The sequence below is a fragment of the Myotis daubentonii genome, chromosome 5 (assembly GCF_963259705.1).
Source record: "Myotis daubentonii chromosome 5, mMyoDau2.1, whole genome shotgun sequence".
Lineage (NCBI taxonomy): Eukaryota > Metazoa > Chordata > Mammalia > Chiroptera > Vespertilionidae > Myotis > Myotis daubentonii.
This window is the reverse complement of record NC_081844.1, coordinates 58,738,906-58,753,280: the sequence shown is the minus strand read 5'-3', so window position 1 is coordinate 58,753,280 and position 14,375 is coordinate 58,738,906. Positions and strand designations below refer to the sequence as shown.

The 14,375-nt window shown below is 35.7% G+C and overlaps 1 protein-coding gene across 5 annotated transcripts in view; it reads right to left on the bottom strand.

Annotated features, from left to right (window-relative positions):
- SLC10A7 (solute carrier family 10 member 7) overlaps positions 1–14,375 on the bottom strand; it is a 195,593-nt gene that overhangs the window by 136,198 nt on the left and 45,020 nt on the right. The window contains exon 5 of one of the 5 annotated variants that reach the window (XM_059697901.1): positions 1,502–1,602. The exons of the other annotated variants lie outside the window; for them this stretch is intronic. Coding sequence (XP_059553884.1) covers positions 1,579–1,602 — 24 coding nt within the window. The 3' untranslated portion in view covers positions 1,502–1,578. Of the gene's footprint in view, positions 1–1,501; positions 1,603–14,375 lie in introns of those variants that run through there. 5 annotated transcript variants of the gene reach the window in all.

Below are 14,375 nucleotides of genomic sequence, written 5' to 3'. Positions count from 1 at the left end.
TTTATTTGAACATATATTCTGCGGATGATGACAGTTAATAAAGGAAATCTTTCACAAGCTGTATTTTTACATATTGTTCCAACTACAGCTCCCAGTCATTTGATGGTATTGATGGAATAACCTATATTGTGCTGAGGCTTTTTTTTTTAAAGGCACATATATTCAGATTCCTTTCTAAGCACATGGGGACTCTTAAATAACTGTTAAAATGCATACAAAAAAATCCTACTATGAAACAGTAAAAGTAATAGGACATCTTAACTGTTCAACAAAGATTGTTTAATGTGAAAACTGACCCTTCTAAGACAAACCAGATATCTTTTAACACTTTTTAAAGCTTTGGTGCATAATGCACAATGCTTCTTGCATACCAATCTACTGCTCACAATATGCATGGAGCAGGGGAGGGAAGCCAAAATCAATTTTCTTGAGGTGCAAAAAGAATCAAGTAACACAGCGGCTTTGATTTTCTCCATGGTGTGCTTTTTTTTTTCTTCTTCTTCTTCTTTTTTTTATAAAACCCCATGTACTTAAAATAGCGGTGATCCTGTATTTCTTATTCTGGTAGCATACTTAAAGGCTTACCAGAATTATTTTCACACTTTCCTAAAAAACGTATTTATCAACTCAAATAACTACATCAATTCAGATTGAGGCTCTCGTTCCAGGAGAAATCTGTTATGTTAAATATAACTGGTTCATAATAAGAAAACCTATTAGCAGAAAATACTTGTTGTAGTATTTTTAAATCTCCCTCATAACTGAGATGAATACAGACCTACACACTTTCAATTTCATTCCTGTGAAATCTCAGTCTTCAAAGGTATTCAATTTCACTGAAATCAGAATTTTCAAGCGGGAAGGGCCCTTAGATACTATGACAAGCCCGTTATACATGAAGAAACAGAACTCTAGGGAGATGAAGGATTTTTCCCAAGGTCATATTGGCTAGTGGTAAAGCAAGAAGAACTCATCACCAGACATTTCCTATACCCTCTCTATTATACCCACATTGCCTATTTTACATCTTATTTTTAACAGATATTTGTATATATATGATACAAAAATGTCTTATACCAAAACCCTAACTGTGATTATGTTGGGGTAATGAGATTATGGATATTTTTTCCTGTGTGCTTTTTCCTTATTTTCAAGGTTTTGTACCAATTATGTGTTTATTAGTAAAAAAGCATACAATAAATGTTTTATGTTAAGTACTCCTAACATTTTAAAGGTTCTCTCTTTAATCTTTAGGGAAACCTTGAACAATGCTGTGCACATATTAGGTGCTCAATCCATGTCAGACTAAAAATTGAGTGAATTTGAGGATAATGCCAAAAAGAATCCACCTAAATAGTCTTACTTGTTATATTAACACTGAATACTCAGAGGAACAAACTGAGTGTAGATGTAACTGAGAATAACAATTATTAAATTAAAAATACATACTATTTATTTATAGCATATTAAACACTTAAATATCTATGATGTAGCTGAATGAAACCTACTTAAAATATTATATACTACTTGAAATCTTGAAATGCCAATTTTTCAATTATTTCTGAAGTTTCATTGTTTTCAATCTTTTGGGTTTCCAATTTCCTGTCAAAAAGGAATAAAATAAATATTCCTTTAATTATTAATTAATTCAACAGAGATTTATTAAACACTTTATAAGGCTAAGCACTAAGAATACAAAAATAAATGCCCATAGACTACTGCTCACAGTGTAGAGCTAGGAGACAGGCATCATAATGGCTATAATACAAAATCAATAAGATCAAAGTGTTATGGCTGCACAGAAATCAACTACTAAAATTTCCTTTAAAATGGCCTTTTTCAATACCTCCTAGAGATATACAAGGAGCACTTCTCTGATCAATTAATGGACGCTCTATTTAATGCCAACACATGAACTAAGCTCTCAGCACACCAACCGAAAAATTGCCCAAGAATTCCCCTAACACTTTGTTTAGAAGCACATCCACAAAACCTAAGTGACAACCTATGTCAAACCATCTAATGTTTCTTGCAAATTTTAGACCCCAGCTACCTAACTCTGTTATTTCTGCTCTTTTCCATCCATTAGGACTGGGAATCTCAGAGCTTCTTAAGAGGGCAATGGATCAATCCCTCAGCAATAACTCTTTCATCCGCTTTTCATTAGCAATAAAATAGCTTTCCCACCATCTTCTGGGAAATAACTTAGCACAGATCCTGCAGAATCTTACCACAGAACTGCAGTGGACTTCTGCACATCATCTAACCCAGGCACTTTTCCTATAACAGGGCTACATTGAAATCATGAACAAATAGAACCAACCTATCCTATTCTTCATGATTTCAGGACTAGGGACTACACAATCTCTCTTAGAATTCCACATTTGAAGTTTATATTTTAAATCACATTTTCACTAGCAAATCCTTTCCTTTTCTGAATTAACTTTTCATTGAGATCATTGATATGAGTGAAATATGGATCAGCTGCCTCCTGCACGTCCCCGACTGGGGACTGAGCCTTCCACCCGGGCAGGTACCCTGACTGGGAATTTAACTGGCAACCTTTCGGTAGACGGGACGATGTTCACCCAACAAAGCCACACTGGCCGAGGCTGTTCTATATTTTTATTGTGGCGGTGTTAATACTCTTTATATATTTTCCAAAACTAATCAAACTACTTTTAAAGGGTGAATTTTACTTTCTGCAAATAATACATCCATAAACTTGACTTTTTAAAATCATAAAATTGTAAAAGTAAACAAATAGTAGAAAAATGTGACATTATGATTTAGCTTTTTTCATATTTACTTGGTTTTGATGTTTACACAGAAATGTCAATAAGTAAATATTAATGTCTTTAATAAAAACAAAGAATAACTATAGTTACTATTACTACTTACTACCTATGAAAGCTTAAGATTCAGAGCTCTGTTTATAATTTGTAAAAATGTCTTAGTTACATATTGTGGATATTTAAGACTCTATGGCCTTATGGGACATTAAAAAAATACAACCTCCTTTTATACTTTTTAAAAGATGATAAAGATTTCATGTCAAATAAACTATTTTAATTTAAAATCTTCACAGATGCACCTGTGAAATACTAGAAAAACACTGATGAAGTCAGAAGAGCTGATTTCAAAACAACTTCATCACATACTCAGCTGTGAAAACTCTTTAAATCTCAGTTTCTTCATTTTACTCAATGGGAATAACTGCATCCACTTCATAAATTTTTCTTAGGATTAAATGAGATGGAAAATATAAAAATCCCTGGGTATCCTACAAAGATATAAAGTACCATATTAAGTAAGACCCAGCAAGCCTTCATTATACAGTCAACCCTTGAACAACATGGGTTTGAACTATGTGGGTCAATTTATAGTGGATTATTTTTCAATAAATACTGTAAATGTATTTTCTCTTATGATTTTCTTAATAACATCTTTTCTCCAGCTTTATTGTAAGAATACAGTATATAATACATATAACATACAAAATATGTGTTAATAGACTGATTATGTTAAGGCTTGCAGTCAACAATAGGCTATCAGTAGTTAAGTTTTTGGGGAGTCAAAAGATATAAGTAGATTTTTTATTGCGGGGGGGGGGGGGCGTTGAAGGGAGAGGGGCACTGCCCCTAGCACTCACACTGTTCAAGGGTCAACTATACAACTATTCATCTTCCAAGTCCCTGAAGAACTTAGGCTGTACATGGAAACAAGAGATGTCATCACAGGAGAAGGTTCACTAATGAACTGATCATTTCTAAAATGATTCCCAGGAAAGCATTTTCCCTTCCCGCACTCAGACCCAAACTATTTCACAATAATATCTACCTCTGTACTTCAGTTTTGGTTGGTTTACTCTCACAGATGGTACAGTTAGGCACCTGATAATACATTACAAACAAAATGCAAATAAGTTGCTAAATATAACGTAAGTCCTACAGAAGATGCAGGATTTCATTGAGTCAATGAAATCAGAGCAAAGACAATGACAAGTAAGAAAAAAATAACTGACAATATAAGTGCTTGAAAAGAAATTAATCTGAGTATGTGTGTGTGTGTGTGTGTGTCTGTATGTTTTTTTTTTTAATTCTTTATTGTTTAAAGTATTACATGTGTCTCCTTTTTCCCCCATTGACCTCTCCCAGGCCACTACCACCCTCTAGCACAGCGGTTCTCAACCTGTGGGTTGCGACCCCTTTGGGGGTCGAACAACCCTTTCACAGGGGTCGCCTAAGACCATCAGAAAACACATATATAATTACATATTTTTTACAGTAGCAAAATTACAGTTATGAAGTAGCAACGAAAATAATTTTATGGTTGGGGGTCACCACAACATGAGGAACTGTATTAAAGGGTCACAGCATTAGGAAGATTGAGAACCACTGCTCTAGCACATAGAATATATATATATTTTTAATCCTCACCTGAGGATATTTTTCCATTGATTTTTAGAGAGAATAATAGAGGGGAAGACAGAAATAAATATTGATGTGAGAGAAACACATGGATTGGTTGCCTTCTGCACACGCCCTGACCAGGGCCCAGGCAGGGAGGAGCCTGCAACCCAGGTACATGCCCTTGACCAGAATCAAACCCAGGCCCCTTCAGTCCACAGCCGATGCTCTACCCACTGAGCCAAATCTGGTAGGGCCAGAATATATAGTTAAATGAGAATACCTGTAAAAATTGAAGATGCCTAAATTCTTTTTGCAAATTTGTATATTTATGATTGTTTTGTAAAAATAAATAGGAGGGAGAATTGTGACATCATGTCATCATACAATTTTCTTAGGAACACTACAATGATTCCCCACCCGCCAAAATAATAATTGATTCTTTCTTCATTCACACTAAGAATTAGTAAATAGTTATAATATAACTGGAATTTTATGGACTGAATTACAAAACAAGCTTATTTTCATAATTTCATTTCATTTTTTAAAATAAAACTTAAACATATTTTTCAGTAATTACTACTACATAGCAATTTTCCTTTTAAAGTTAATTGGCATTAAGTGAGTTTTCTACTGTATTATTTTCTATTAAGTAATGTGGCTTTTCTTTTTATTTTTATTTTAGTTACTCAAATTTTTATAGAGGGCCAAATAGAGCAATTCTTTTTATTTCTTATAAAAGCTTAGCTGAGGTTAAAAAAAAAGTTTCAATGTATTACACTCAGACGAATATAATTTAAATTTTCTACAAATAATAGAGTAACACAGGAAGAAATATGAGAGAGCGTCTCCCCAGCTTCCTAGTCTTACAAATAACAACTGGAAGCAGCTCAGTGTGGGAAGTGACTTGCTCACAATCACACAGTTTCTGGCAGCAGCCGAGTCAGGATTGTAAGGAAGAGCTCCCAGTCTTCCTTCTCTAGGCCATTAATCTTTATTGGACTCTAATAGACTACGTGGATAAGATATATGTGAATATCAAAAATACACGGAACGGAAATTGTACAGACACACTAAAACGTAAAACACTAGTCAGCAAGCAGTGAAGCACTAAATCGACTTCAAATTTTTATTAAGGTTATCCTTCTGTTAGTGATTGAAGGTATATTAGCTTAGAGGCCCATGCAATAGCTATAACACCACAACTAATGGACTGCCAAGAGATGATTTAATAAAGAGGCCCAGCTGAACAACGGTGTGTAAGTAACTCTGACAACCTGAGGCTTTCTTCTGGTCAAACGTTTTATATCTATAAGTGACTTTCTCTAAAGAAATTACCCAAGAAGATACTCTCAAAGGTTTCACTGTAATAACAATAGTCCAGTCTAAAGTTCATATTCTCCAAAATCTTAAGATGTGATTTAAAACACACACACACACACAAACACACACACACACAAAACTGAAAGGTCTTGTCCCCAGATTCTTCTCCGGGCACCATTTATAACATGGTTAGAGACCAAGTTAAACAATGCATTCAGCAACCACAATGAATATTTCTTTGGGTTGAAGTAAAATAAAAAAATAAAGTAACTTTTTAAATGTTCCCTCTAGATTTTACTCACATAGGAGCAACAAAAATTAGGGGTGGGAGATGTAATTAAAATGTTAAAATTCACATTTCTATAAAATAGTATGTGACTTCCTCATCTTTACAACAGGAACCAACCTGCATTGAGAACATAAAAGTAGTGTGGGGAGGAAACTATCAAATGAGCAAAGATTTTAAAATATCATAATAATGAATATGACTGATAAGAGTTCTGGGAAAAGGTCCTTGCACACCCTTTATAACCTTGCTGGAAGTGTCACAGTAAGCAGCAAAACTTTAAAAATATCATACATATCCCTTGGCTGACCAATTTCACTTTAAAAAGTCTATTTAAGAAAAGAATACAGCCCTCACCAGTGTTGCTTGATGGTTAGTGTTGTCCCACACACCTAAGGGTCTCGAGTTCAATCCCGGTCAAGGGCATGTACCTGGGTTGCAGGTGCGATCCCCTCCCCAGTTGTGGTGCATATGGGAAGCAACCAATTGATGTGTCTCCCTTACCTCAGTATTTCTCTCTCTTTCTCTCTCTTTCTCCCCCTTCCTCCCTCCCTTCCACTCTCTAAAAATCAATGGAAAGAATATCCTAGGGTGAAGATTAACAACAACAACAAAGAATACAGATCCAAAAAAGATTTAGCTAATATAATTTTCATCACAGCATCCTATATAATAAAAGGGTAATATGCAAATTGACCCTAACAGCAGAACGACCGCTCAACCTGTCACTATTAGGCGCACTGACCACCTCTCAGTCCCTCACCCCAGCCGACAGGCTCCAATTGCCTGATGGAGAACAGGGAACCAGAGGTAGGTGGTGGGGGATGTGGGCGGCACCAAGCCAAGGCCCCGCCTCACCAGTCACCCCACACACAGGGGGGGTGGGGCCAGCAAGCAGGTGGGAACAGCCAATCTCTTGGTTCTTCCCCGCAGCTGACAGGTTCCGATTGCCTGATGGCAAACAGGGAACCGGGGGACGGTTGCGGCAGGGGCCGGGGCCCTGATCACAGGCCAGGCCTAGGGACTGTACCTGCACACAAATTTTGTGTGCCAAGCCTCTAGTTATTCTATAATAGCAAACTCATCCAGGACTGAAGTAAATCATTGTACATCCATACATGAGAATAATAAGCATTTATAAAGAATGTTGTAGAACACTACAAGACATGTTCACAATATATTGTTAAGTGGACAAATAGAAATATAAAACAGCGTGAAATGTATGATTTTATTTTATTAAACATATGTTTAGATAAAAAGGTCTTGAAGATACACATATACTAGTAATATCTCAAGTGTATCTGAACCCAGTCATCATTTCTCCAACTCTGGCCTTTCCAGTGGGATTATGGTATTTGTTTTGTTTCTTTGTTTTTATTTCTTTGTTTCTATATTTTCTAGATTATTCAGTAAAAAATGCAGATTTTATGATAAGAAACTTAAGTTATTAAAAAATTTCAATCAGCACCATAATATAAAATTTTTTAGTCATTCTGGAATATTGCCTGTGACTAGGAGATGGACAGTGAATGAAGACTAATCTTTTACTTTAATATGCCACTGGCCAAAAACTATGTTTATGTGATAATGTGAACCTAACCCCCCTTCCCCCAAAAAAGTCATTTTATTAAGAATGACAATACTTTGTTATTAGAAAAAGAAACCATGACAGTCATTATCAAAGCAGTCATTTGGGGGGAATTAAATTACAAATGAGGACAATTATGTGGAATGATTTTAGGTTGCAAGCAAAATGAATGAGGGTTTAAATACTTAGAGCCTCAAAGAATATCTTAGGTAAAAACAGAGTTTTTTATTTCCTTTGAAACAGAGTTTATTATTTACTCACTTAAAAAATGTATTCCTTTACCTACTTACAATAGCACTTTTTTAAAGGAAGCTCAATTTCTTATGAAGCAAAGACCACCTGAATTTTCACATGAAATATTTCTACTGAGAGAATATTTCAAAAGACTGAAATTTAAAAAAAAATTATCCATTTATGGAGGCCAATAAAATATTAGGTAGCTAGGTAGCCAGTGTGTGTAACTAACACAACATGCATTCTCTCTCTCTCTCTCTCTCTCTCTCTCTCTCTCTCTCTCTCTCTCTCTCTCTCCCCTCTGGTTTGTGCATTACATTTATGATTTATGGCATGACTCATTCAAAATAGGTTTATAAAATAAGTATTTTCTTCTTCTAGACACATTTGAAAATAAATAAATGACTTAAAAAATAACCTTTACCTTTAAAACTATGTTTAGATCATCTTAAAATGGATTGAAAACATGTTCCTAGAAAAATTTAAGAATAAAATTTTACCACAGACAAACACTGCTTAAATGTGAATTATCTCTGCTCAAAGTGCTATTACATTTAATTATTCATAAAACACCCCCTTGGCCAGGATATTGTAAGGAAGACTGAAGCATCAGATATCAGCTGGATTGGGAGACCGCTGTTGCCACTTTCTTCCCAGTCACTCTCTGTAGGTCTTAAAATTTCAGTTGAACTGAAGTCTTTATTAGACACCAAGTGAGCTAACATGTACTGAAAGACTCTCAGAATATAAATGAGAAAGTTACTGCAACCAGCCCTCCTTTTTCAACCATAATTAGCTTAAATTCAAGGCCCAAGTTGTGAACATAGTTTTAAGATTTTTCAACATGTCCTTTAACCTGATTCCTCCCCTTGTCTTCTGTATTTTCCTTATCTATCTAACCTTAAAGCTAAAAAGGTTTACATTATTTTTTTACAAAAAATATGGTTGCTTTTAAAAATGTATTCCCTTAACTACTCCTTACATCTACTTTCTAATCCCCAACTCACTTAATTAAATTCAGGATGAATATAAATTATAATTAACATCTTTTGAGGGATTACATGTTCTAATCACAGTTATGCAGTGAATATTTGAAATGCATACATTTCGTTATATTATCTGAAATGCAAATTAGAGCCAAAAAAGATGTTTAATAAAAATGTATAATACGGAAGACTTTATTATGGAACCTGAGGGACTAGAAATGAGATTAAAAGAGTAAAAGAACGGATAAAGTGCAAAAACAAATTGCTTCACCTCCCAAACCCCCGGAAATGGCCCCACTTGGCTCCCATTTAACCTAGCTTCACACAGTTTAAAAACTGCCTTCCAAGAGCTTTCATTAATCAAACTGAATTTCATTCCCCTCCCCACCCCAGTCAGGAGCTTCAATGAGAGATGATGCATAAAATTTTCCAAGAGCAAGAGACAAAAATCCGTTTTTCTGATCCAGTAATTTATAACGAAATGACTTCACTTCATTTACTTTACTTTCCCTTCAAAATAGCATTTTATAAGCAAACAAAAAAGCTGACATGTATTAAGCATCATCTGCATGCCAGACAATAAGTGTTATTTCACTTAATTCTCAAAATTATCCAATGAGGTATACATTATTCTATTTTATAGATGTGAAAAATAAAGCTCAGAGGAGTTCAGTGCTGGATAGAAATAAGTAAAATGAATCAGTGGTGAAACTGGGACTTTTAAACCCAGCCTCTCTTGTAAAAGGACAATTGTGAGATCTTAGAAGGGAAGGCCAGGACAGAGCACCTGTTTGCCATTGTCCATTCCAAGTACAATTTCTCAAACAAGCTGTTGGGATTTCCATGGCCCCAGAAGACACCTTCATCTAGGGTGATAGGCTTGGATAGAATGCCTCAAGAAATTTCATTCTGTGCTCTCAGGGCTCGTTCTGCAAAGTCCAAGTGCTTGCTGAGAGCCAGGCTTACTTCACCATGTTTCCATCAGTGACCGGCAATAAGGACAGACTTTATTGTGAAGTAAAAATATGATTTATTCATGTATGCACAGTTTCCTTTTGGTAACTTTTCTCTTTTATCTTCCGGATATTTTTGCGCATTTATCAGGCTGTTAGGCAAATTCAAGTGTTGCCTTTTATTCCCTTCAACTGTCAGCTTCTAGTTTTATTTGCCAAGTTTTACTAGTAGTTAGACTAGTTCTTACTTTTTCCTTTGAGATCATCAGTATGAGATAATACCAAATTGCTAAGCTACCTAGCCAGTCAATCCGGAAATGTAGGGTTAAAACAACAACAAAACTTGTTAGCATGGTTTTTTCTCATTTATTTACGATCCATCCTCCTAGCTCTATGTGACATAATTATCCCTAATGTGATACAACCTACTGCAGAAAAATGGTATGGACACGACCCGAAGACTGGAGGGAGGCTGGTGAGAGAAGAGGGCTATGTTCCAGTATGTAATTTACCAATTAAAACAGCCATGTGCAGGCATGCACTAGAGGGCGCTAGACTTAGCTGATCTAGGTCTGAATCCAGTTCAATAGCTAAAGGACCTCCAACAAGTTTAATTTAATCATTTCACGCCTCCCTGTTTTTTCATATCCAAAAATGGGTGCAATATTAGTATGTAGTTGTAAGCATTTTGTGAGAATTAAATGAGACAATTAATGTAAAGCATTAGCATAGTAAGTGGCTAACAAATAATTAGCCATTACTAACTATATCATCATCAACACTATAGCATATTACTATGGTGAGAACCATTAATCAAAGATTTGCTAAATTAGGAAACTGGAACTAGAGATAAAATTTCTGGTAAATTTGGAAAAATAAGGACAAATAAACATATTAAGGTAGAAAGAAGAAGGATGGCCAATAGGGTATGAGGCAAGCCTTTTAAAAAATGCAGAGTTTATTATTTTTTTTACAGTATAACTCACTGTGATTTTAGAATCATAACCTGTTATGTAGAATCCCTTGTTAATATTTAGAGATTTGTGAGACCTAGAAAAATATTCAACAACAAAAATGTTATCTTTTGGGGAAAAACTTAAAAGAAGTGGGGGAGGAGGAGGGTGGGGAGGTGGAATAAACCTTTAAGAAAGAGTAGGTCCTAAACTTTTTAATTAGGATTGGGGTTTGGAATAAAATTATCATTAAGGGTGCCCCTAAAGCAGTGGTTCTCAACTTTCTGGCCCTTTAAATACAGTTCCTCATGTTGTGACCCAACCATAAAATTATTTTCATTGCTACTTCATAACTGTAATGTTGCTACTGTTATGAATCGTAATGTAAATAGCTGATATGCAGGATGGTCTTAGGCGACCCCTGTGAAAGGGTCATTTCCAAAGGGGGTCATTGCCAAAGGGGTCGCGACCCACAGGTTGAGAACTGCTGCCCTAAAGTCTCCTAAAATGCAAAGGCTGAATGGGGAACACAACCAGAAGGGCAGCGGAGTCACTGTACAATCTAATGGCACCAGGAGGGCAGAAACCAACTGCTCTGGAAAAACGTTTGCATTTTTCCTATGAAGTGTATCTCAACCCAGTCATCATTTCTCCCACTCCAGCCTTTCTTGTGCCTCTGACAAAATAATAATGTGGGGAGGGTGCAAAGAAGTACAATGATTGGTGGAGGTAGAAAGGTGGCCATGAGAAGTTACCATTGGTGTCAGAGGTTGGAAATCTCAGTCTGAAGCTTCATGAAACTGCCAAAGGGCACGAAGGCAATGAGAGCAGTAGGAAAGGTAAGAGAAAACAAGGAACACTAGGATCCACAAATTTAATCTGACTATTATCACCAAAATCAACCCACTATTCAATCAACAAGCAATTGATGAATTCCTACTGTGTATAAGAAATGAGGATATTTCTTAAATATAAGATGCGATTCCTGTCCTCAAGAACATTTCAACCTACAGGGGAGTATAGGACATGTCAAATCCAAAGCTACTTTAAAGAAAACCAAGCAATGGACAAATGTTTGTTTAAAGCAAATAGACTATATAGATTTTCTTCAAAACAGACTTCCTTTAAAACTGAGCTTATTATTTACTCTGTGACGGGCTTCTTTCTATGTACAATGGCTTTGTTTGGGGTAGATGTATAGCAATGTTCTGATAACAGGTCTACATGATATTGGTGGGAGAAGAAGGATGTAAAAAAAAAGTGTAATCAATCCTTTGACTATTTCTCTACCTATCTCATGGTCTTATGCTTCCACTAAAGGCTTTTCTTCAAAGTCCTAACAATTAACAACTATTATTAAAACTTCATGCATTCTTTAAAATGTCATTTTTAAGGAATGTGCTTTACTAGAGTTCCTCCTGAAATGTCCTAATTATACATCAGATTCTAAGATGTAGATACACACATTATATATAGCTATAGACATGCACATATGTATTTTCAAGTACCTGCATACATATGTACACATATCCATACACATACACACACACACACACACACACACACACACACACACACACACACACAAAACTAAATGGGCAATACAAAGACAAAAGAATTTTGCTATCACCACAAAGAAGGATTACTTTGACAGAACTGGCTCCTTCTCTCTTTATTCTGTATGGATAAAGTCAAATTCACAATTACCTGTTCAGAAAGTCTCTTTTCTAACATAACAGGTATCTACCTTAAACTTTACAGAGTTTTTTCTGAGGTATTAAAATTATTAGAAAGAATCATGTGGATTCTTTTTCATCAGATACATGATAACCATCCTACCAGCTTATGGAGCCTATACTAGACGCAGACTTTCAGCATTTGCTGACCTTTAGTATCTTCCTGAAGTTCCTACTTTTAAGTCTACAAGGCATTACCCAGGCAGGCTGGTTTGTTGGTTGGGACACGCATGGACACTAATAACAATGCCCACTATTTCCCAGTTCCTCAGTGCACCAGGCACTGTGCACACACCACCCTCACAGGCATCATCTCATGCAATAGGGTAGCGCTAAGTAAAAAAATGGACCTATTTAAAGTAATTTCCAATTGTACAATAGTTTAAAAAAACAAATATATTAGAAACAGTTACACACATAGGAATATTTGGAAACTTTCCAGGTTTAGGCATACACTAACAGTCTCTCCAGAAGCTATCTAGAACAGTGACTGAACTAGACTTTCTTTTCTATTCAATTTTCTTTTAGCATTTGAAGTATGGCTTATTGTTGAAGAATATATCCTCGTATTGACCCTTTAAGCTAAATAACGTCTATCTGAATATTTCTGTCTCAAATTCTGACTGAAGATAAGATCACTTCCATCTGGTGAGGCTCAGTGAGAAAAAGTTATATAGATAATCTGGAGAAAAAGATAAAAATCTTTGATCCATTGATATCCATTGAAAATGTATACAGCTGTACATATTAGGATAATGATCTAATAACTAAAAATCATAGCTGCAATTTATTAAGACAATTAAGTACCATTATTATGACAAGTATTTCTGAGTACTTACCCTACATCAGACAAGGTGATTTATATTCATTATCCTCCCACTTAAAATTAATAATACACCCATTTTACAGGTAAGGTGGATAAGCAGGAAAGTAATTTACTGGTATCTAAAACTAGACAGCTAGTAATTAGTAAAGCCAGAATTTGTACAGGTCTGTAGACACCAAAGCCCACACTCTTTTCACTATGTTGTGGTGTCAATATTAAAAATCTCAACTTGCCCAGCTAGCATGGCTCAGTGGTTGAGCCTCGACCTATGAACCAGGAGGTCACAGTTTGATTCCTGATCAGGACACATGCCTGGGCTGTGGGCTTGATTCCAAGTGTGGGGTGTGCAGGAGGCAGCCAATCAATGATTCTCTCTCATCATTGATGTTTCTATCTTTCTCTCTCCCTCTCCCTTACTCTCCGAAATCAATTAAAAAAAGAAAAACTTCAACTGAAAACAAAATGCTACTGAAATTTGAACCACCACTCATAACAAACTCAGAAACCCCCCAAAATACCCTTCTAATCCATCCAATTATTCCTCACCTCCATCCCCACCCACTCCCAAAAGATAGGTTTATTCAGTTTAAGCTGCATCAAAAATAAAGAGCAATAAAAGTGATGTCAACATCAAATATAAGTATTTCAGCATTTAAATAACAACTTTTCTATAAAATAGAGTGGAATAACTAAGGGACCAGTATTAAGGAGTAATGAAGGTGCAAAAAAATGCACCACGGTCAGCACCCTACCTGGGTGCCAATGTGTTAGAGCATCTTAGTTGGAAACAAACCAACCTAAGAGCCTGTTTTGGAAACCATTGCCATGTCCTGTACACCAGTGTTAGGAAGAAAAGCAGGTCCAGGAAGTAAATAAGAAATGAGTGCTTTTACAGAGTGCGCTGAGAAAAAGAACTTTCTAATAAACTTTATCTATTTACAGTGAAATTTTCCTACAGACTTCCTTCCCTCATTTACATATCTGTGCAGGCCTATTCTTTTTTTTTTTTTTTCTTCCAAGCCCCTTTGCCCTTTCAATCATGAAGCATATTACTCCACTGTCAGTGCAAAGCAGTTCCTAA